The sequence below is a fragment of the Sciurus carolinensis genome, chromosome 3 (assembly GCF_902686445.1).
Source record: "Sciurus carolinensis chromosome 3, mSciCar1.2, whole genome shotgun sequence".
NCBI lineage: Eukaryota > Metazoa > Chordata > Mammalia > Rodentia > Sciuridae > Sciurus > Sciurus carolinensis.
In genome coordinates, this window is record NC_062215.1 from 155,090,282 (window position 1) to 155,116,186 (window position 25,905).

General features: G+C 38.3%; 1 protein-coding gene across 1 annotated transcript in view; it reads left to right on the plus strand.

Moving 5' to 3' along the window:
• The first annotated feature begins 919 nt into the window (after positions 1–919).
• The window catches only part of Pth2r (parathyroid hormone 2 receptor), a 92,402-nt gene continuing 67,416 nt past the window's right edge, over positions 920–25,905 (plus strand). The window contains exon 1 of the mRNA XM_047543890.1: positions 920–994. Within this exon, the coding sequence (XP_047399846.1) occupies positions 920–994 (75 nt within the window). The remainder of the gene's footprint in view (positions 995–25,905) is intronic.

Sequence of the window (25,905 nt, forward strand, 5' to 3'; positions counted from 1 at the left end):
GCTTTTATGGCCTCCATTTCCTCCATCTGACCCGATCCCCTATTTCTACACTAACTGCTTGTCCCCAATTCTGGCTTCAATAGTAGACCTGCAAAAGACAAAACCAACAACAACAAAACCCTACAAGTAAGAGCAAAGAAAACAAAACTGTCAGGCATTACCGTATCCTTTCCTTGGGACTGTGGTCTTCTCAGGATTGAGTCCCTTTATTATTAAGATCCTATTTTTCGTTTGTACTTGGGATGATTATATCACAAGCCACACACATACTGTGTCATAGGGGTTAGGAGGAAATCAGAACTTCAGAGCGCTGTACACTGCTGAACGCACAGACCCAGGCCCCGACCCACAGGCCCGGACCCGCCTGGCCTTGGAAGCCTTTATCCACATGGTTGCGAGGTCCCTTGGCAGATGGCTGGTCAGCGCGCGGGTTTGGGCAGGAGGGAACTTTTCCATCACTCCTCGGGGATCCAGGGCGCCCCTATAGACGGCGCAGGGCGCAGGACAGAGTGGAGGGAAACAGCGGCAGCAGCTCATCTGGATCTGTTGCCCTCGGGGCTTCTGGGCTGCGGGACCGACTGACTCGGAGGAGCTCGGGCAGCTGTGGGGCGCGGGGGCCGCCCCCTTCCCTCCGCCCTCTTCTCTCCGGGGGCGGCGCGGGGCTGCGAGTCGAGCCTGGGACGCAAGCGGTTCCCTTTGGAAGACGCGACCTCCCGGAGCCGCGGCGCGGCAGGACCTGGGCTCTGAGACGCGCGAGGCGCTGGCGGAGCGACCGCGGGCATCCCGGCCGGTGGCCCCGGGCTCCGCCGCTCCAGCTGCGTCTCCCTCCGGGCCCTAAGTTTGCCCCGCGCCGGCCAAGTTGGAGAGTCTGGAAGCTCCAGGAAGAAGCTCCCGGCTTCTCGCTCCTGCGGTTCCGGGCATGGCCGGGTTGGGAGCGTCACCCTACGTATGCTGGTGGCTGATGCTCGGCAGCTGTCTCCTCGCCAGAGCCCAGGTAAGTGCCGTACCCGCGGCACCTGCTTCCGGAGCCTCCGGCGTTACCGAGACCCACGAGGCGCTCGGGGGCTCCGGCTCACGCATCCGCACAGCCGCACCCGGCGGGTTTGACAGGCAGTTGGTGGAGCTGCAAGGCGAGCGATGTCCGGGGCCCCCGCTGTTCGGATCAGCAACTTGGTGTATGCAAACTAAGGGGAGATCTTTGAACAGCGGAGTTCTGGATCAGAATGCGCAGTTGGAAGGTGAAGGAACTTTTCTTTCTCGTGACTATGGTATTCGTTTAAATAACCGAAATGATTTTTGGCTGCTTGGCAATTTACCTCGTTTTTGAGAACTTAAAACTTCTAGAACCGATTGTGCCACTGTCTGAAAGGATAACTAACCCTCTCTGTTACAGGATCACGTACCATTAAAGCAAAGAGACTGGATAGAATAAAATCATCGTGCTAAATGTTAACATGTGCAGCTCGGTTGTTAACGTTTGGAGTAAGGGGTATTTGTCATTTTCCTATTGTATTATTGTTTAGAGATTGGCTGAGATCTTTCACAGTGGAGCCTCTTTAATGTGCAAGGCACAGTTCATCAGCACCTTTCCCCCCCTTTTTTGTGTCAAATGAAATGTAAGGTTTTAGAGGCACCTTTTTAGATGAGCTAGAAAGAGATGCGTGTGGTGGTAATTTAAACGGACTCAAGGTTATCTCGCTCCGCTTCGGTAGAGGGCGCACATTGACCGTCAAATGAAGTTCCAAATTTTATTTAAAAAAATTCTTTGTGACAAAATTAAGGCATGGAGGCATCGATTTATGTACTGGTATTTTCTAAACTTAAAACTATGTTCTTGGCTTTCAAATTACCAGTTTGAATTTTAGTTATTCTAAATTCGTAGTTAAAAATCGACCCATCATAGTCATAATCACATAAATTAAAACTTGGAATTTCTAGGAAATAGGTATCTTGGGATTTATCTATCATGAGCAGGATATTTCTTGTAGATTTATGCTAAAAATAAAAAAAATTTGTGTTTCATACATTGACTAATAAGACTAGCAATGACTGCTTAAAAGTAAGGTACATTCAAAAGTCATCAAGTTAACAGAAGGAATATGAATTGTGGGAAAAGATCCCTGAGGATTTGATGATACATTTTCATTATAGGTATAAACTCTGGTGATCTCTAATGCACGTTCTACATTTCCTTACATATGTGAATAATATGCTTGAAACCACCACCTCTAAATGAACTCTAATCATTTATTTTATTCAGAGTTCTAGATTATTTTTAAGGAAATGGGGAATATTACTTAGTACAATTAAAAACACTATTGGAATTGCAGATAGAATATTTCCTTTTCTTTTTGCTTTCAATAAGACAGACTCAGAACATTATATGATAACTTTAGATCAGTTTCTCAACCTTGACACTATTGACATTTTGGGTTATGCAATTCCTTGTTTAGGGGTTTATCTTGTATATTGTAGGATATTTAGTGGTATCCTTGTCCTTTGTCCACTAGATGCCAGTGACTTCTCCCTCCCCTCCCATCCCACCTCTACAAAAATGTTTCTAGATGTTGCCAAATGTCCTTGATAGTAAGTTCATTCCTGGTTGAAAATCATTACCTTACACTGATTTTTATTTATGTTTATAGTAAAGAATTGTTTGAAATGCCAGTAGTGACAATATGTTACATTCATCAGTTTTGGGGGGACTTTAAACAAAACTTGCATACATGTTTACACATTCTTTCACCTTCAGTTTATTCATCTTCAAAAGAGTCATATTGGACTAAGATTCTTTAAATTCTATAATTCATGGTTTATACCATAGGTTATGGTCATTCTCTGCTTTGAAATTTGATAGAGACTAAATATATTTTGAGTATTATTTATTCCAAGTGTTAGTTGCTGATTTTATTAGCTCAAGTATGAGAGATAGGTATTTATGAAAAATCTCTCAATTTATTTTTTAAGAGCACCTAGTTATTGATGAGTATTCTCCTAGCTATACATATATTTGAATTATAATTATAGAATACCAAGGAGAACTCATCAAAGCAGAATAAATGGTTAGTATTCAATAAACATTGGATCATATAACAAACTAGAAGATAGAGCCTAGTGCTCATCAATTGTTTTAAAGACGTCTATGGGGTTTGGGTGGTGAAGATGCTGCCTTTGCCTCAATGCCCAGTTGACCCAGGCCTTCATACATTGTGTGTCACTACAGAGCAGTGCATTTCCTGAAGCCAGATTATCACATGGGAATGAGGGCCATTATATAAATGTGTTTAGTACTTCCTTTACTGTGCCAGTGGGTCCTTCTGGTAACATTGAGATGGAGTTAGGGATGCAAGAAGTTTGTTGCGAGGCGATAATGCCTGTGGAAGATGAAAGAATTTTGGGGATTGGCTTACTTCACTTAACATGATATTCTCCAACTCCATCCATTTACCTGTGAATGCCATATTTTTATTCTTTATGGCTGAATAATATTACCTTGTATATATATACCACAGTTTCTTTATCCATTCATCTACTGAAGGGCATCTAGGTTGGTTCCACAATCTAGCTATTGTGAGTTGAGCTGCTATAAACATTGATGTGGCTGCATCACTGTAGTATTTTGATCTCTGATAAGTGGATGATGATACATAATGAGGGGGAGGGGGTAAGGCAAGAATGGAGGAAGGATGGATTATGCAGAGAAAAATGAGGGGTGGGTAGAGGGTGGGGAGAAGGAAAGATAATAGATTGAGACAAACATCATTACTCTGTGTACATGTATGCTTACACAAATGGTGTGACTACTTCATATACAACCAGAGAAATGAAAGTTGTACCTCATTTGTGTACAGTGGGTCAAAAAATAATAATAGAATATAAAGATAAAGAATGAGGAAGCAGAATTAACCAGGCAGGGAGAGCTTCAGAACAGCAAGCAAATTGGGACAGTTCCAGCCACCTCATGGAGAGTCCTGGGGCAAAGGTTGCCCAATGGGAGTCCCAAGCTATGTAAAATGGCCATGTCCTAGTTCCTATGCTTGGCCATCAGCTGGAGTTTGTTTAAAAGATCAGCGACAGCTCAAAAGCTGAGACAGATGCTTGACAGCACCTCAGATGGAGGCTGTCAGCCAACTGCTCTCTTTACAGATGAATGACTTGTTCTTTCTGGAAGAACCATCCATCCCTCCATGGCTGCTTCCATTACAAAATTATCAAGACATACCATTGGTTTTGATGGGTTTGAGAGTGGGCTGCTTGCTGCATGACTCAGTTACCTTCTGTGGCTTTGAGACAGTGTGAGTGCTGGGAAATGAATATAAATCATCACCACTGGAAAAAAGCACCAGAAGCTCATGCGGAGTGGAAGCATGTGATTTCCCCAGAGTACCCAGTGTGAGCAGATTCCAATGGGCAGTCTCCTGGTCCTTATTCATTTTTCCTGTGTGGTCCCAATGCTCCTGTGAGCATTCTGATGCAGGAGAAAGAGCACTGAACTGGAAACCCAGAAAACTGTATTCAGATTCCTGCCCAGACCATACCCAACCTCCTCTCATGTGCAGTGAGTAGGGCGAGCTCTAGTGACCATCTAGAAAGAAGAGTCAGAGTCTACCAGAAAATAAAACAGTCTCTTACTGGGTGGAAAAAAGAGTAATTCTTCATGCCATTAATTTGCTTACCAAGTGCCAAATGCTGTACCAAGCACTTTATTCTCTCACTCGATTCTTGTAGTAACTTTTTTTTTTTTTGTGGTGCTGGGGATTGAACCCAGGCCCTTGTGCTTGCGAGGCACAAGCTATCTCCCCAGCCCTCTTGTAGTAACTTTATAAGATAGGCACTGTAATTATTTATACTTTTATAAATGAGAATAGTGGGCTAAGAGATGTTAAACAGTATACTCAACTCACATCACTGATTTATGCTCTTAACTTCTGTTTTTAGAGCCTAACCTTCCTACTGGTGCCCTAATCATGGGGTCAGTTTGGCACTGGTTAGCTAGATTATGTACCATACATATTCTATCCTAGCGATACCCACTCCTGGGAATCTAGCCTGTGGAATTTCTCACACAGGTCTGTAATGATCATTGCAGCAATTCTATGATATTAGATTATTGGACACAGTCTGGATTTTATAATGGTTTATCATGCAACAATAAAAAGCAATGAATTAAATGTACACAAACCCACATGGTGAGATTCTAAGAACAAGATAAGATGTGATAGAGAAACAATGAGATGCATAACACCATTTATATACCTTAAAATATGTGCACATATGGGGCCGAGGTTGTGGCACAGTGGTAGAGCACTTGCCTCACGTGTGAGGTACTGAGTTCAATTCTCAGAACCACATGTAAATAAATGAATAAAATAAAGGTACATCAAAAACTATTCTTAAAAATATACACACATAAAACAGGAATACATATTGTGTAAATATACTCACATAAAAGATACGTGTGTCTCACCTAAATGTTTGTACATGGAAGGTGAAGCAGACCAGGTCCTCCCACCCAAAAGACCCTTGCCATAATTAAGCTTCTCTTCTCGTCAGATCAGCAGGATGTCTGCAGAGGTTATTGCGGTTGGTAGTTTCCTCTTTCTTGTAAGTGCAAGTGCAAGTGTTGTATGGAAAGTTGTTATCTCTGTTTTCTTGGTTAAAAAATAAACAAACTTGTGAAATCTGTGTCTGGTCTAGGGTATGAAACAGAGGGTACTTGTCATGGGAAACTTCAAGCCCCCCCACCCCTCACTGGTATAAAATTCAAAGAATTTTCAAAATCTTTGTTCAGAGGAAGAATTCTTAGGTGAGAGCCACCTCTGAACCCTGCAGTCAATAAACCTGCTTCCTGAAAATTCCTTGGGTGTCCAGCCTCTTCTGTCCTACTTCAAAGGTAGAGAAGTAGGAAGCGGGGATAGAGATAAAAGGGGACAAATCAATCAAGTAAGCTTACACTCTGCACCTCTCTCAATTTCTTGCGTTAATTGGAAAATTTGGTAATGATGAACTACCAACAGGCCATGACTGGTAGAATTAAGCACGAAGACATTTGTAGGATGCGGGCAGCTCCTCCACAGTCAGCTAAGCTGGGAGACCATCCTTAGCAACATTAAATGGAAAGGTGACTGCTGTCACTCTCTTGTGCTTATTGCCACCAGCACTGTTGTAGCTGCATCCCATACTTGAATTGTTCTCTTTCTTTCCTGTTGACAGCCAGTCTGTTTCCATTTGTCCTCTAGTTACACGGCAGCCTTCTGTCCCTGAGGGGACGGACTTCTCAGTGGCTGCACTAATTGCAGGTAGTTTCTTCAGTCCCGGTAGCCTACAGGCAGTGGGCTTTTTTCCCTGGCAGAGCACAGAAAGTAGACTTCATTTCCCAGAATGTCCTCAATTCTTTGTAAGTAAAAATAGAACTTTCCAGCCAACATCCATGCATTCTGGTTATTTTCTGTCTCTGACCTCCGTTGTTTTTGTCGTCTGCTAGAATACATCCATGTCCTTTCTTCCCCCCTCTCTATTGCTTTTGTCTTTCTCTGAGCTTTTCTTTATTTTATTTTATTTTTTTTTTGTACCAGGGGTTGAATACAGTGTTGCTTAACCACTGAGCAACATCCCCAACCCTTTTTATTTTTTATTTTGAGACAGGGTCTCGCTAAGTCGCTGAGGGTTTCACTAAATGACTGAGGCTGACCTTGAACTTGTGTTCCTCCTGCGTCAGCCTCCACAGCTGCTGGGATTACAGGCGTGCCCCACTGTGTCTGACTTATTCTTTAAAATTTGTAATGCCTATGTGATTTTAGAAAGCTCATTTCATCTCTTTGACTCTCATTTCCTCCACTGTACAATGGAGGCAGTAATAGCATCTACCTATAAAATGTTAGAGTCTTGAATTAAAAATATACAAGTAAGCAAAAGCCTTAAGTTTTCTGAGAATTAATGTCAGCTCTTTCCTCATTATCTAGTAGCAGATTAGTCAAGATTTCATTTTAATTAGATGATTATTTAGAGATTACTTCTAAATTTGATTGGGAGCTGCTGAAGGCTTTCAGTGTGTGTATGAGAATTTTGCAAGGTTATTTCCTCTGTCCAGCCGGGCTCTTCCTTTTATTTCTATGACTTCTCCTTTCTGACTTCTTTGATAGCAATAGTGCATTTTATTCGTAATGCTGATGACTTATAATGGGTCCATTAATATGAGTACTTGATTGATAGCTCCCTCCCTCTTTCATTCTGAAGATAGAGTAACTATCAGAAGGTCTTTGCAGGTCACCTTTGTGACCTTGTAGAGTCTGAGATGCAAGGAAGAAGATATCTAGCAGATGTCTGGATGTTGGATTATAGAGCTTAAGAAAGAATGAAGAACGGGTGTTCAGCATCATCAGCCTGTAGAAATCCCGGAGTCCACATGTGTGAATGGGGCTTTCAATGACAATATGCTGGAATTGAAAGGGCTGGCAAAATTTCTTTAAAAAGGCATATAGGTTTTCTTTCTTTCTCTCTCTCTCTCTCTTTTTTTTTTTTTTAATAAGATTCTTACTGGATGGTAAATTCACAAGGGAAAAAGGACTATGTAATAAACCATTTGGAACTCCTAGTGACAATTAGCATATTGCCTTTGGGTTGTAGGTTCTCCATAAATGTTTGAATATGCTAATTTATATTTCTTTCATTCCAAGAAAATTCATGTTCTCCAATTCCCAGCTTGGAACTCAAATCTCCAACCATTTGTTCCAGTTCTAATTTTAAGAAGGTCACTCTATGCTGGGGCAGAGGTGGGGTACCAATGATGCAACTGAACCTGCAACTGGTCACAATGACGTGCAGAGAGGTGAGGGCTGCTGGGCTGCTAATGCCTGTCTCTTGGAGAGTTTGTTTCCAGAATTCTCTTGTCTTAGTAACTGATGAAGAAGCAGGGTGGTATTCTACTCGTTGATGGAGTTTTATAGACTCTCAAAGAAAGAAAGTCGTAGCTCTCTGGGGTGGAAGGGAACTATACAGAATAGGAAAAGTTAGGAATTTCGATGTCAGAACTGAATCTGTAGCCTGTGTTTCCTCCTCTCCAGCTATTACTTAATATCTCAAAAAGGCTTAGTTTCTTCATTTGAAAAGTGGAGATGGTCCAACCCGAGTTCATTGTGTTGGTGTTGGGTAACAAGAAAATCTCAGGAGAAGCATTTAACGTACTCCTGTAACTGATGTGCTCTCTGTAAGTGCTGGCCGTCAGTGTCGTCATCATTATCGTTGTCATTGTCATAATTTCTATCATATTTTCTAGTCAGTTATGGTTGGTATACAGAATCTCTTTTACTTTTATTGATTGATTTATATGTACCAAGTTTATTCCTGAACAGCAACATTTTTCTCCACTATCTGCACCTGTTATTTCTTTCTGTCCTTTATCTTCTCATATTGCATTAACTAGAACTCTCAGTAGAACATTGAATGGTGGTAATTATTGGGGGCACCTTATGCTTCCTCCTTCAATGGAATTGCTTCTAGAGATTTATCATTAAGCATGATATTTCTGTGTTAAGCAAAATAACATTAAGCATGTTATTTTTTAAAAACCAGGTCATATTAGCCAGGCGTGGTAGTGCATGACTGAATCCCAGTGACTTGGGAGGCTGAGGCAGAAGGCTAGCAAGTTCGAGACCAACCTTAGCAACTTAGTAAGACCCTAAGGACTTAGCAAGATGCTGTGTCAAAATAAAACATAAAGAGGGTTGGGAATGTGGTTCAGTGGTTAAATGCCCCTGGGTTCAATCCCTGGTACCAAAAAACAAAGCTCAGGTCATATTGGTTATATTGAGTGCCACAGATATTGAGCTACTTGAGGGAAAATTTGATTCATAATCATTTTCCACAATGCATTGTACCCAGAACATGCTCATTAAATATTGGTAAATATTTGCATAAGTATAGGTAGATGACCAATTATATGTATTACTACTTGAATTAGCAAATAATATAGTAAGATACAGCTTGATAACAAATTAAAATATTCAGTAACCCCCAAATTGCTTAATACTTTCTAGCCAAATATATAGGTGACAAGATTGGAATACACTTATATGTGTAATGTCCCTGAAGGTAAATTTCTGCCCCTCCCTTATGAAACTGCTTGTATCTGACTACAAATTGGCTGGCATTTCCTGAATGAGAATAACTTATAATACCTGTTACTTTTTTTTTTTTGCGGTGCTGGGGATCGAGCTCAGGGCCTTGTGCTTGAGAGACAAGTACTCTACTGACTGAGCTATCTCCCCAGCCCCTGTATTTCTTTATATCTATCTTCTAACATACTGTCTATAGATAGTGTTTTGTCCATGTTAGGTCTCAACAAATACTTGTAGAATAAATACACTCAAGATGCCTCACTAGTGAATCAATCAATGTAGAATAAGGAAAACAGCTAAAATTTTGTATGTGAATGTGTGTGTGTAAATAAGGAAGTGCCCTCCAATTATAATTACTCTTCTCGAGGTCTTCTAAACTAAAACTGCACTGGACTGCTGAGTGTTATAGTTACTATGAAGAAGACATGCGTCAATCCTCAAAGAGCTTCCACTCCAGAGAGACAGACTGCCAATACTGCAAGAGGAGCTCTTTGCCCCTGCTCTGGACTTCCATCTATCTCCCTTCCTGTCGTAGGAGGGAATTTTATTTTTCCTGATGTGCTTGTCTGTCCTTGACTTTCATATCTGTGCAGCGTACGTGGTACATCCTCAGCTAGAGACAAGTGTGCCTGCCTGGCCTCTGCAGCTTCCTCATGTTCAGCATGTTTTTTCCATTTTCCTCTTCCACCATATTTATTTTGATAATTTATATATGAACTGTGATCAATGTACAAATCGGATGATGATAGCAACATTTATGCAGACCACATTTATGCCATGTTATATGAAAAGGTGCTCAATTAGATGCTCTGTGTGTCTTGTTTTCTGTGACCCTCAAAACCACCCATGAGGAAGGTAAATGAACCTTTGGATCTTTTGATTGCTACCCTGTCCGTGCTGCCACATCCTTCCATTCCTTACCAATTAATTGTTTAGTTAAAAAAAAAAAAGACAAGTGGTAAAGTAAGAATTCATTGAAAAAAGTGAAAAACCCCAAATCTCTGTCCTTATTAAGTTTGTATTCTCTCTTTTACTGGAAACCTGTCCTACTTGTGAGTTCAAATATATCTGCCAAGAAATTTCTTCATGTTATCTAGATAAAAGTATGTTAGGAAAAATTTTACATCAAAAGCAAATACGCTTTTCTTTCAGATTGCATAAATTCTGGAAGACAAAGATCGCTTTCCCCAACAAACATGTAAATGACAACTCGTGGCACTTCAGCTCAGCCAGGGCTCTAAGGACAGACACTCTGAAAGTCACTGGAAACAGCACTACAGTGAAACAAGGCTCACATTTTCAAAAGCATGATCAGCATTTTTAGAAATGTTTTAAAACTGAAATTGATGTTTGAAATAAGCTTTGAGTGATGATAATTCCTGTAGGAGAGGAAGTCAATCTAGTAAGCTCCTATTTTTGAGGCGCTACCTCGTGTCTTTCCTCTTTGACTATCCAAAAGTTTGTCGCCAGATTCCACTTATATCCCATGATCTTGTCAAATATGAGTATTCTTTTTTGACTCTCACTAGGATTTCACTTGGCTTCTAGTAACAACACAAGAACTCTTAATTCTTTTAGAATTGGAGAATATATCATGCTAAGTGAAATAAGCCAATCCCAAAAAAACCAAAGGCTGAATGTTTTCCCTGATAAGTGGATGATGGTATATAATGGGGGTGGGGGCGTGGGAGGTGAGAGAAGAATGGAGGAACTTTAGATTACATAGAGGGAAATGAGAGGAAGGTGGGTATGAAAAGTGGTGGAATGAGACAGACATCATTACCCTATGTACATGTATGATTACATGAATGGTGTGAATCTACATCTTGCACAACCATAGAAATGAAATGATGTACCCCATTTGTGTACAATGAATCAAAATGCAGTCTGTAAAAAAAAAAAAATAACCAGAGGTAAAAATAAAATCAAATATTAGAACATATAATAAGTTAACTCTTTTTTATTAAGTTGCTATTGAAATAAACATACTTTTATTAAAGAAAGAAAAAAAAAAAAAAGAAACCCTTAATTGTTCCAGATCTGTTACTTGTGTATGTATGTGTGCGTGCATGCATATTTGGTACCAGGGATTGAACCCAAGGGCATTCAACCACTGAACCATAACCTTAGCCCATTTAATTTTTTATTTTGAGACAGGGTTTCCCTAAGTTGCTTAGGGCCATGCTAAGTTTCTGAGGCTGGTCTCGAACTTGCATTTCCTCTTGCCTCAGTCTCCTGAGTTGCTGGAATTACAGGCATGTGGCACTGAGCCCGACTCCAGATCTGTTATTTAAATTGCCTCAATACATCTTATTTCTTCTTATTTTTCCCAATGCAGTCACTCCACTGAGACTGATTTCTTGGGCTGGGGATGTGGCTCAGTGGTAGCATTGAGTGCTTGTCTCACATACACGGGGCCCTGTGTTGGATCCCCAGTGCTGCAAAAAAATAATGTGCTTGTCTGTATGTGTGTGATTCAATGAAGGTACTTTTTTAAAAAAAGAAAGTTTCTCCTTGGTCTCCTCCCTTTCACCTGTAAACATGGCTGTTGTCTGATGGATAACCGTAACTTCATGTCAAAATTTAGGGAAACTAAGGCTGAGTTCCAGTGTAAACACTTTTTGGAAGACCACAGAAAATTGTTTAATTTAAGGCCTCATAGTAAATCTCCTTTATGCTCCTAATCTGCATGCATAGTTGTAAAAACATGGATTCACAGAGTTTCTACTGTGTATAAATTTATGTTATAGTTTGTTGGCTTTATTATGAATGGTGATTTTTACCTCATTGCTTTTGCTCCAATATGGCTGATGGATATCAGCCGTGTTACTTTTCCCAGGCCCTACTCTTCCCCAGGTTGGCACAGCTGTGCTGTATGTCAGATGCGTTGCCTGCAGGGTGATACTAATTACAGATGGGTAGAACATTGGCCACTGCTGCTATTATGTATTGACCTGTAATTGAATTAAAGCCCGATTTTGTATTATTTTGAATTCTGGTAGCCAGCCTCCTGAAGGAAATGATCTTGATCATCTGTCATGTGCGTAGGCAGGTCAACAGGGTTTGAATAGTGATTATCACTGTTTGCTTTCATTTCCACTTGAAGTGAGTACCACTAGAGAGCTGTGCTTCTGTAGAATTGTCTTAATGATCAAGGGAGTGAATGAGAAAGTTCTAATGGGAAACGGGGGACCTGGCTTGTTGTCCACATTTTGCTAAAAATTAACTGGGCAGCCACAGGTAAGTAGCCAAACTCTTCTCTCCCCACCCTCTCTCTTTTGTATATGAAGAGTAAAACGTTTTGAAATTCAGCATATAGAGGATTCAGATTTCTTCAGATTATCAATACAACACTAGCTTTAAAGAGAACTTTTTTGCACTGAATGTATTATATACATATAATTACATTATATGTATTAATTTTTCTGCATTATATGGGAGTTTAAAAAAACCTGCCCATATCCCCATTTAGTCTTTGGCTCTGTGCATATTCAATTCTGACATACTTTTCATTGTATCCTAAGTAAAATTTAATATATTACATTTTCTCATGATACAATTGATTTTTTTCTTGTTCCTGCAACTCTTTTCCTGTTTTATATATTCATTTTATTTCCCTCTCATTGCTATTCTGTCACCTCCCAGTTCCACTTAGATTATAAGGTGTGACCTTCTGTCCCTTTCTCTATAACTCATTTAATCACAAACTATAAAATATAAGTCTTATTCCAGTCTTGCTTGTTTAAAAGGTCACCACCAAGTAAACACACACATACGCGCGCGCGCACACACACACACACACACACACACACACACACACACACAATGTTTACAAAAACATAAAAAACTGGCAGTTAGAATTTGTTAAGTTATATTATAAAAGAGCAGAGAGCCACCATTTGGGATCTTGAGTTGTACCTTCCTGCACGGTCCCCTTACAACACCAGCATAACAATTTCAGACCCAGCCACAGAGCCAATGGGCACTATCCAGTGTCAGCTGATGTGCAGAAAGAAAAATTAGGCTTTAAAGAATGAGGGTGTCCAAAGGATTCCAAACTTGGGAATGTTAAAGTGAGTTATTTCAAAATGGAATTTGAGTTCTGAATTATGATTTCAGTGGTGAAAGAAGTACACTTAAATATTCCTGCATTCAGCACTATTTTATATTTTTGAAAATGGTTAATATGGGGAGTGTAAAATATTGATGAACTTGGTCATGTATTATTTTTACATTTCTAAAATTTTCTTTTATTGAAAATCTTCTATTGATCCATACCACCTAATTAGCTGCCTTGAATAATTTCACAATTAAAATCAAGGTAACATTCACTTCAGCCTACTTTCTTGATATAGGTGGTGATGGTCATAGTTACTGATATTTTCATATTGAATCTTGTGTCTAAACAGATAAATATCCTGCATAGTTATATCACTCATCAGATTCTCCCAAGTCCTCTGAAGCAACAGCCAGTAGACCGCTTCTTTTTCTGATTATATTATACATCTTTTGTCAGCTTGTGGGGTAGTGCCTCATTTCTTTCAATTCTCATTAGAATAAGGTAATTTTGAGTTGATACACCCTCAATTATTACATTTTATTCTACAATTTTTACCCACTAAAACAACAATTGGTGAACTATAGTCTGTTATTTGAATCTGGCCCACCACCTGTTTTTATATGTCTTGTGAACTAAGAATGGTTTTCACATTTTTAAATGTTTGAATAAAAATCAAAAGTGGCAGGGCTGGGGCTGTAGCTCAGTGGTGGAGCACTTGCCCAACACATGATGGCTTGGGTTCCATCCCCAGCACTGAAAAAAATAAATAAATAAAAAATAAAATAAAATAAAATAAATCAATCAAGACCAAAAGAAGAACCTCGGTTAATACCAACGTTGAGGTGATATTGGTTGTATGTACTTTTGATATGAATTTTTATGAATGCTGCTTTACCTCTGTGGTCTTCTTTTCTAAAACATTACCCCATTTCAATTATGATAAAACCAATAGACAAATCCCAGTGGAGGGACTTCATAAAAAAAATACCTGATCAGTGCTCCTAAGAACTGTCAAGATAATTAAAAACAAGGAAATTTGGAGAAACTCTCTTAACCAAGAGCCCTGGGTGACATGATGTCATAAAGTAGGGGTGTATCCTGATGGGATTTCAGAACAAAAGAATAAAAAAATAAGGAAATCTGAATAAAGTTTTAGTTAATAATAATGTATCAATATTGGTTTATCATTTATAACAAATGTGGCACATTAACATGACTTTTTTTTTGTGGGGGTAACTGGGGATTGAACCCACTGAGGTACATCCCCAGCCCTTTCTATTTTGAGAGGGGGTCTTGCTTAGTTGCTCCTGGTCTCACTAAGTTACTGAGGGTTTTGCTAAGTTGCTGAGGCTGGTCAGAACTTGTGATCTTCTTGCCACAACTTCCGTGTCACAGGGATTACAGGTGTGTGCCACCACATCCAGCTACATATGATGTTAATAACAGGGGAAATTGAATGTGGGGATGTATGAGAATTCTCTGTACCATCTTCTATAATTTGTACTTTTTCTATAAAGTTAAAACTGTCCTGAAATTTAAAAAAATTAAATCAAAAGGATATTTTACAGATGTGAAACTGCATGAAATTAAAATTTCAGTGTTCCTAAAAAGTTTTATGCGAATGCACATTTATTTGCTTACTTATTGTCTATAGCTGCTTTCATGCTGCCTGGCAGAGCTGAGAAGTCATGACAGAACATTGCTTTCACTGCCGGTTGGTGCATTATGTTTTGCAGTGATGTGATTTTAAGTCAATACTTTTCAAGTGCTACATGTATTGCTGTACATTTTTGCTTTTCTTTTCAAAAAAATTCAATTTTTTTAATTTTTAGAGACTGCATTTTGATTCATTGTACACAAATGGGGTACAACTTTTCATTTCTATGGTTATTCATGATGTAGATTTATACCATTTGTGTAATCATATATGTACATAGGGTAATAATGTCTGTCTCAGTCCACTATCTTTCCTTCTCCCACCCCCTCCCGCCCCATTTCCCTCTACACAATCCAAAGTTCCTCCAGTCTTCTCTTACCCAATGCACTCCTCCCCACATTATGTATCATCATTCACTTATCAGAGAAAACATTTGGCCTTTGGTTTTTTGGGCTTGGTTTATTTCACTTAGCATGATATTCTCTAACTCCTTCCATTTACCTGCAAATGCCATAATTTTATTCTTCTTTATGGCTAAATAATATTCCATTGTGACGCCATCAATTTGGCATGGGAGAAAAATGAATAGCAAGGCTCTTGAATTCAGAACGGTTTATTGTAGATTCAGAGAACCCGGGAACCGGAACCTCGAACCTAGAACACTGGCGCTCGAGGAGAGCCGGCTTATATGCCCTCCAGGAGGTGAAGGGTAGGACTGACGCCAATTATGCGAAGATTAGGCGAGGAGCCAGCTGCCCAATCATGGTAAAGGTCAAAACAAGCAGGCACAATCAGGAGCACTCAAGAACACATGTGCATGCATTGTATGCGTGGACTTAATTGAATATGCCCAATGACAAATCACCTGAGTGTGCTTATGTTAATTAACCTCCTCACTGCCAATGTGACCAAAACAACTTCTGGCTGGCTGCCAGGCGCCATCTTGGCGTAGTCCACATGGCATAGCCCCCAACAAACACATTGTGTATACATACCACAGTTTCTTTATCCATTCATCTATTGAAGGGCATGTAGGTTGGTTCCATAATGTAGCTATTGTGAATTGAGCAGCTATAAGCTTTGATGTGGCTGTGTTACTGTAGTATGTCAATTTTAAGTCCTCTGGATATAAACTGAGGAGTGGGGTAACTGAGTCAAATGGTGGTTCCAGTCCAAGTTTTCTGAGGAATCTCCATACTGCTTTCCAGAGTGACTGCACCAATTTGCAACTCTACCAGCAATATATGAGTGTGCCTTTATCCCTACATCCATGCCAACACTTACTGTTGCTTGTATTCTTGATAATAGTCATTCTAATTGGAGTTAGAGGAAATCTTAGGGTGGTTTTGAGATGCATTTCTAATTACTAGAGATGATGAACATTTTTCCTTGTATTTGTTGATCACCTGTATATCTTCTTCTGTGAAGTGTCTGCCAAGTTTCTTAGCCCATTTATTGATTGGGTTCTTTGTATTTATGGTGTAAAGTTTTTTGCTTTACTTTTTGAAATGTCACCAGTGCATTACCCAATACATAGACAAGAGAAGGAAAATAGAGTGAACATTTTGCTTCTAAGACACAGTGTAATGCAGATTCTTTTGTTATCAAACCAAATAAAAAGCTTTATTATTCAATGATGCTATAGTCGTACTAATAGAATATATGTTGATATTACCAGACTAAGCAGACTTTACAATATTCCTAACTCATAGTATAGCACTGAGTCAGAAAAATTAGATGATTTAAGATGGGATATTGAATCACAGAATTTCTTTAAAAAATGAGGCTTCAACTGAAGTAATGTTCAAAGCAAGGTTTTCATTCGTTAGCCAATCAAGGAAGGACATTTACCAAAGATGAACTACTTAAATCATGTTTGATAGTAGCAGCTGAAGAAATGTGTCCTGAGAAAATAGTTTAAGACTACTTATCTTTTGGAAAGAATAGTTGCTCAGAGTTGAGTGTGTTGTAGCAATATTAATTAATAGTCAATTAAAAAGAAAAGCAGATGATGTTAAGGGATTTTCCTGGACTTTTGACTCATTAGAAAACATTACTGATATTGGTCAGAGGTTTATTTGAGGAATCAGTGCTGAGTTTGGTGTGACTGAAATGTTTGCCTTTATGAATTTTCTCTCTGTGTGGATTTTTCCAAGTAAGTTGAGAAAAACACTAATTTAGTTCAATATGAAATAGAAGCTGCTAATATGTTTTAAGTGATGGTGATAATAACTCATGTGCAGTAGAAAGAAAGTTCTACTTGCTTTACCTCTTTCCTAAAACAAATTAGTTGGACAAATTACAAAGCTTGGGAAAATGTAAAGTATTTAAAGTTTGTGGTTATTTGTTGTACTATTTATCAGCAAGTACTTTGTGGAAAATATTTAAATCTATCATGTCATTGAACCAATAATGTCAATAGTTAATTTTGTTCACTCTTGTGGACTTAACTGTGATCAGTTCTTTAAAATTTTGTCTGAAATAGAAACTGAATACTTTCACTTCCCTTCTCTTAGTCCTGGTAACATTTTACCTTGATTTATCTGAGCTTAGGGTCAAAATATTGAAAGTAAGTAAATTACTTTTTCAAGGTATCTGCCACTATGTATCCCTCAGAACAAAGGTTGAGAAAGAAGGGAGGAACAAAGAAAAAAGTTCAATTTTAAACCTCAGAAGAGATTCTTGAGTTTGGATACTTTTTTTTTCAGTAATGACAATGATTCCCATATTAGTTTCAGGAAATCTGTGGACATTGCTAAAGTGCCTTTCCTAGATCTCAATATTTATCTCTGAAAATGCACTAAGGATTCATTTTACTTAGTTGTAAAATTAGTCCTTTTTTGCTCATTCTTGGAAGTAGAGGGCTAAGGATGTGCAGAAAGAAGGCAGACAGAGGAGCGCCATATGCCACAATTTGAAACTGGAGGGTAGATAGTTGTTTTTTCTCTTAAATGCAGCCTAGTTCATTTTCAAGAAATGGCTTTGACAAAGACACAGATTTATGAATTCAACCAAACTCCAGATCCATTTCTCTCGACAAAGTTGCTCATTAAACACAAGTACGTGTTGTGAAAGAAGTACCATGGTAGAAATCCATTCTAATAGGAATGGAAGGTCATTAGAATGAGCTGGATAAAATAAGAGGAACTGAATAGAAAACGCAGGAGTTATTATGCAGGTCAGCCCTATCTTGAGGGGAGAGAGGCCAAATATGAGAAAGATAGACCAACCTTCCCTATCTCTGCACACATGAAAAATCAATCTCAGCTTTATGTCAATACAAATTCCTTATGAACACTTTGGACTTTGCTCTGTGGGTTCTGTCATTTTCATATGACAAGAGGTTTTACAGCATTTGGTAATTCTTTTATCAAAAAGTTATGAGAATTTATTAGAAACCAATTGAATCTAGAAGTACACCAATATGAGCAGGAATGACATGAAAGTTTATTTGGGCTCGTGGTTGCAGAGGTTTAGTCCATGGTTGACCAAGTCCATTGTTCTGGGGCCAAGGTGAGGCAGAACATCATGGCGGAAGATCTTGGTGGAGGAACAGTGCTCCCCTCGTGGCATCCAGGAAGCAGAGGGAAAGAAAGCGGAAAGGGGAGAGCACTGCAGGGAAGATGACTCCTTCCGGGGCACGCTCCCAGTGACCCACCTCCTCTAGTCATGTCCCACCTGTCCACAGCTACCACCCAGTCAGCCCATTCACACCGGCATGGACTGAATAGGCTGCAGCTCTCACAGTGGAGTCATTTCACCTTGGCACATTCCTGCAGCAACACAGGAGCTTCTGGGGGACACCTCGTAGCCTAACCATGACATTAGGAGACTGTCTTGTACTTAATTTAAAACTTGATTGATGTATCTCTTATTTATAGTTGAACAATTCATTAAAAACTTCATAAGATGAATTTGAAAAAAGTTTTTTTGCGAGAATTATAGATTCACATGCAATATAAGAAAGAATACAGAGACACTAAATACATTTCATCTGGTTTTTCTCTGTGGTCACATCTTTCATAAGTGCAGTACAGTATCATTATCCAGGAAGTTGATGTTGATAGGATCCACCTACCTAATTCAGATACCAAAGGCTATACATGCATGCGTGTGCATGTGTGTGTGTTTAACTCTATGTAGTTTTATCACGTTATCACATGTGAAGAGGCATTCGGCACAGGAATATCTTGTACCATCCTTTTATTGCCATAACCACTTCCTTCCCCTCTCTTCCAACATATGGCAACTGCTGATCTGTTCTCCATGTCTGTAACCATTATGTGACTCTTAGAAAAATAACCATGCTTTGTTTCTAACTGGTAATTAGAGCTCCACAAATTTCTACAATAAATTCACACGTAGTTAAAATGAAAGAGAAAGGAATGAGTAATAGGTTGGGAGGGTGACAGCGCAATGTGACCTCATGTTTAATGTTGTCATTTAACGCCTTATGAGCCACGCTATAGGTATTTGTTCTTAAGTAATTTTCAACTTGCTTCATGCATAAACAACGTCATGGGAATTTTTTTTGAATAAACAGCCAAATGTACAAAATGATGACACTTCATGAAAGGATTAAAAAAATCGGGAGCCCAGACACTTGTAATAGCTCTGTGTGTACATGTTTTGTTTGTGTACAAATTTATGCTGTGTATTTCATCTGTTTGCCTGTTTTATGTTGAATTAAAAAGAAGGAAAAATGGAAATACTTTTAATTAAATGTGGATGATTCAATAATTTCCCCAAAGCTCTCAGTTTGTTATAGCATTCTTTTTCTTTATTTTAATCCAATATTACAGACAACACATTTGGAATAGTTAAAAACTTATTTTCATTTTCAAATACCCTTTATTTGGCTATCCCCAAAGGAATCACATTCTTTAGAGTGACATTAGCATTTAGGAAAGTAAAATAAAAATAATGTTAAATCTATATGAATTCTTGAGGTCTGTATGAAAACATGGAGTAGAGAGTTAATAAAATTTACTGTTTGGCCCAACAACAATAGTATGTGTGAAAACGTACTGGTTCCTTATTATAGACCAGTTTGTCTTTTTCATGGACTATGGAAAATAGTATGTCCAGCAATATTACTTCAGAGAAACAATTAACATATATATCATATATTATAATCACCACCTCATAATAGACAATACGTATTATGTGTAATATATACTATATTATGTCATATATATTATATATATTATGAGGAAGTGACTGATACATTACAGAGGCTAAGTAATATCAGTATCTGCGAGCTGCAAACTCAGGATATGGTCTACCTTGGTGCATGTTCTGCATGCACTTGGAATGAAAGTGCATTCATTCTGCATTGCTGTAAATGTTTGTTAGATCCTGTTGGTTAGAGCCTTGTTGAGTTCTGTATCCTCGCAGGTTATCTGTCTAGTCATTCTATCGATTGTTGTTATCGGGCTGTTGAAGCTGTACTCATGGATTTCTCTCTTCTTCAGTTTTTGCTTCACCTATTTTGTGGCTTTGTGATGCCTACAGATTTAATATAGCTATGCCTTCCTGGCGAAGTGACCCTTTTATCATTACATAATGTTTCTCTTCGTCTCTGATAATTTCATTTGCTCTGACGTCTATCTTATCTGGTGTTAAAATAGCTGGTGAAACAGGGGTGCCACCTTGTCACTGCTCAGTACCGTGGAAGTTTAGGCTCCCCAGGCAGCACTCACTGGCACGCGGTGGGGGAATGAGTTCTGCAGCCAAAGTCGTCTCCCTGACACCACAGTCAGGGTAGCCTCGTTAGTGCCAGGCTGACTCCCCACTGGGCTTTCTCTAACACCACCCTTGTTTCTGCCGGCTGGAGATGGACGTCCAGGCTCGCCACATGGTCTCCACTGATGTGCAGGCCAAGGTGTGGAAAGGGGGCCTGGGGGCTTCGTAGGCTAATGTGGGTGAGTGTCCTGGTTTCCTAAGTTCTCTCGAACCTTTCTGGGAGGTGGCAGGGGTGCTCCTTACAGCCTTACTGGGGTGAAAGTCGTATATATTATAAATTATGTAATTTATAATTACATAATTATATGTAATTTATTTTTGCCAGTGTGAGTTGCATGTAGGAATAGTTATTTCTTGTGGTATTTGGCTTGGGTCAAACTGTTCATGTGCACAGTCTCCTGTGCAGTCAGATTGCCCTCTCCTTCCTTTCTGTGGAGAATGGGCTTCACTTGAGGCTGATTTGTCTGTACCTGTTACTGTTCAGAGTTTCCTACTTTAACTCCAAGTTGGTGATACATGAGTTAAAAAGAAAACCCAGGGAGCTTACCACTGCGTCATTCTTCAGGATCTGAGGTCCCTACCCAGTCTGCTTTCTTCTCTCCTCCTTTCAGAATTATCTTAATGTTCATTTTATATTTAATAGCAAGGGGCTTTTTAGTCCCCCCCCCCCCCCCCCGGGAAGTGTAGGGGAAAGTATGTCTACTCCACAGTGCCAGAAGTGGACGTTCCAGAATGCTTCTTTTTAAATATATTTAATTTATGGATTCATGTTCACTTGAAAATGCAATAAATGTAAACAATATAATTATGAGGATTTTCATATTCTGACATTAACAACTGGTATCTATAATGACAACTTTAGAGACTTTCTATGACATACACTTTATCAAGTGAGGGCTTCTTTTAGTCATGAATTATGTGATGTTGGAAATAAGCATTTTATTTCAAAGCATAAATCATCACTTGCCCAGGACAAATGACTAACATCTGCTTTTCTAAATGTTATGTTTTGTTTTGGATGCGATTGTTACTTTTGGATTAATAGACATTGGCTCGGAAAACTGCCCTTCTGTTTTAAGTACACTATCATTTTCATGTCACTCCATGGTAAGGAACACTTGTATCTGTAACAAAGGAGAGAATACAATACTGAGGACCTTCAGTATATTTGTGCTCTCACTGGAAATGACTAAAGATCAATGTAATAGATTATGAATTAGACAATTCTAATCAAACTTACTTCTGGCCAGTCTATCACATTTCCAGAACAAAGTATCATTGGAAGCTGTCTACCTCAAAATGTTTATATTACTGAGACATTTACCCCCACCAAAAAAGGCTGCATCTACCCTCCCTACCCCCAAAAAAACCCATAAATGAATGTTTAAGTAAAAATGGTACAAGGGGTGATTTGAAATGTTCATGTTTGATAAAGTCAAATTTCTCTGAGTCAACTTTATAATTCTGAAACTCAGTCAGAGCTTACCCAACATTTCTTGGAAGTAAAAGACATAATTATTTAACTTGAAGAAAAGGCAGAAAAACCAAAGAAAACAAAAACCCAACTTGAAGGTTTGAATGATGCCTGACTATTCCTCAAGAATGAATGGTGGGCTGGGGTTGTGGCTCAGTGGTGGAGCGCTGGCCCAGCATGTGGGGGGCCCTGGGTTCACTCACATACAAATAACATAAAGGTATTGTGTCCATCTTCAACTAAAAGTATATTTTTTAAAAGAGAATGAATGGTAAGGAGTCTGTTTTGCATGGTAAGGAGTCTGTCATCCCTGACTATTCCTCATGCATGACATGCCCACCCAATGCCTCATCTGTTGCCATTTCATTCTCTTTTTCAAATGTGAGATTTTCTGATTCACTCTGAGTGTAGTGACTTAGAACTGTGTTGCATGACCCTGACAGCCAAGACCCTGGTATGTATTTTAACTCCCCAAATTAGTTTTTGATATTTGTATCTTTCCTAGAACAATTAACATAAATGTGGAAATTGAGCTATGAATATAATCCAGAAATCCCCCAAACTAGGTATCTATTCACTGAGCTTCACTTTGTCCTATAATTATATTAGAAAATAATAAACTCATAATGTTCAAAATTAGTAATAATTTTTGGTGCTCAAAATAGTTTTTACATTAGATTTTCTTTCCACGTTCTTCATTTTACCCATATATCATTTTATGTATAAGTTTAAATCATTATTATCAATAATCTCTATGTATACTTTGTATGACCAATGACATAAACATCTATTTCTCTTCAGCTCATAATGTCTTATAGCACAATATAAAAAGACTTGTGGAATGACAGCGAGCTGAGACAGACATCATGACCCTATGTACATGTATGATTACACGAATGGTATGAATCTATATCGTGCACAACCATAGAAATAAAAAATTGTACCCCATTTGTGTACAATGAATCAAAATGCAGTCTGTAAAAATTAAAATAAATAAAAATGCATGCAAATTCTTAAGTAACCATAATATACTTGGCACCCTTCTGACGTTTTGTAATACTGTATATAAGTTGAACAGACTTTCTGCTGTGTGAATTGCCCACCCATCAAATAAAGGCATGTCAGATCTCAAAAATAAATAAATAAATAAATAAATAAATAAATAAATAAAAGACTTGTTTCCTACTTCCTTTAAAGAATAGTTATAGAGAATGAGTACATTTGCAGCTGAAATGAAAGATTTATATTATTGAGAATTTGTTACTTAGGTAAGTTGATTGACTTTATCATCTCTTTTGATTCAAGATTCTTGAAGTCCCCAGTAAACAGAAATGTAAAGCTCTGGTTCCTATTATTGTTAATAAATCTACAGCAAAGACTACCTGCCTAAAATTGTGATTATTTAAAAATATGTTTATGAAATTTTGGATACTTATCTCCCATTAAGAGGTGGAGATAAATTCCCCTCCTCTCAAATGAGCATTGATGACTCACTTTTTAAAAAAATTTGTTCTTTTTAGCTTACATGACAGTAGAATGTATTTTGTCATATACATACATGGAGTATAACTTCCTTTTTTGTGATTGTACATGATGTGGAGTTATACTGGTTGTTCATTCATGTATGAACATAGGAAAGTTAAGTCTGATTCATTCTATTGTCTTTCGCATTCCCATCCTCCTCCCTTCCCCCGACTCCATCCTGTTTAATTCAGTGACCCCACCTCTATCCCTGCCTATTGTGAGTCAGCGTCCACGTATCAGAAAGAATATTTGGTGGCCTTTGGTTTTTGGGAATTGGCTTACTTCACGTAGTATGATAATTTCCAGTTCCATCCATGTACCAGCAATTGCCATAATTTCATTCTTGTTTATGGTTGAGTAATATTCTATTATGTATATATACCAAGTTTTCTTTATCCATTTGTGTGTTGAAGGGCACCTAGGTTGGTTCCATAGCTTAGCTATTGTAAATTGAGCTGCTATAAACATTGATGTAGCAGTGTCACTATAGTATGTTAATTTTAAGTCCTCTGGGTATAAACTGAGGAGTGGGATAACTGGGTCAAATGGTGGTTCCATTCTAAGTTTTCTTAGGAATCTCCATACTGCTTTCCAAAGTGGTCACACCAATCTACAGTCTCACCAACAATGTATGAGTGTACCTTTTCCCCCACATCCTCACCAACGCTTACTATTGATGTATTCTTGATAATTGCCATTCAGACTGGAGTGAATTGAAATCTTAGAGTAGTTTTGATTTGCATTTCTCTGATTGCTACAGATGTTGAACATTTTTCATATATTTGTTGATTGATTTGTATTTCTTATTCTGTGAAGTGTCTGTTCAGTTCCTTTGCCTGTTTGTTAATTGAGTTATTTGTGTTTGGCGGGTTGAGTTTTTTGAGTTCTTTGTATATCCTGGAGATTAATGCTCTATCTTAGTTGTGGGTGGTAAAGATTTTCTCCCATTCTGTAGTCTTTTTCTTCACATTATTGATTGTTTTCTTTGCTGTGAAGAAGATTTTTAGTTTGATTCCATCTTGTTTATTTATTCTTGATTTTACTTATTGCACTTTAAGAGTCTTTTTTGAGGAATTCAGTTCCTAAGTGGACATGATAGAGACGTGGGCTTACATTTTCTTCTAGTAGTTGCAGGGTCTCTGGTCTAATGCCTAGGTTCTTGATCCACTTTGAGTTGAGTTTTGTGCAGGCTGAGAGATAGGGGTATAATTTCATTTTGTTACATATGGATTCCAGTTTTCCCAGCACCATTTGTGTAAGAGGCTATCTTTTCTCCAATGTATGTTTTTGCACTTTTTCTAGCATGAGATAACTAACTGTATTCATGTGGGTTTGTCTCTGTATCTTCTATTCTGTTCCACTGGTCTTCATTTTTGTTTTTGGGCCAAAACCATGCTGTTTTTGTTACTATAGCTCTGTAGTATAATTTAAGTTCTGATATTGTGATACCTCCTGCTTTACTTTTTTCTCACTGAGGATTGCTTTGGTTATTCTGGGACTCTTATTCTTCCAAATGAATTTCATGACTGCTTTTTCTATTTCTATGAAGAATGTCATTGGAAACTTAATAGGGATCACATTAAATCTGTATAGTGCTTTTGGTAGTATGACCACTTCAACAATATTAATTCTGTCTATCCAAGAACATGGTAGATCTTTCTATCTTCTAAGGTCTTCTTCAATTTCTTTTTTTTTAGAGTTCTGTAGTTTTCATTGTAGATGTCTTTCATCTCTTTTGTTAGATTGATTCCCAAATATTTTTATTTTCTTTGAGGCTGTTGTAAGTGGGATAGTTTTCCTAATTTCTCTTTCAGTGGATTCATCACTGATATATGGGAACACAATTGATTTATGGGTGTTAATTTTATTTCCTTCTACTTTGTTGAATTCATTTATGAGTTCTAAAGTTTTCTAGTGTAGTTTTTTTGGTCTTCTAACTATAGAATCATGTCTTTGACAAATAGGCATAGTTTGAATTCTTCTTTTCCTGTACATATCCCTTTAATTTCTTTCTTTTGTCTAATTACTCTGGCTACAGTTTCCAGGACTATGTTGAATAGAATTGGTGAAAGAGGACATCCTGTCTTGTTCCTGTTTTTAGAGGGAATGCTGTCAATTTTTCTCCATTTAGAATGATGTTGACCTTAGGTTTAGCATGTATAGCTTTTACAATGTTGAGGTATGTTCCTACTATCCCTAGTTTATCTATGTTTTGAACATGAATGAATGCTGAATTTGTCAAATGCTTTTTCTGCATCTATTGAGATAACCATCTGATTCTCTTCTTTAAGTCTATTGATATGATGAATTACGTTTATTGATTTCCGTT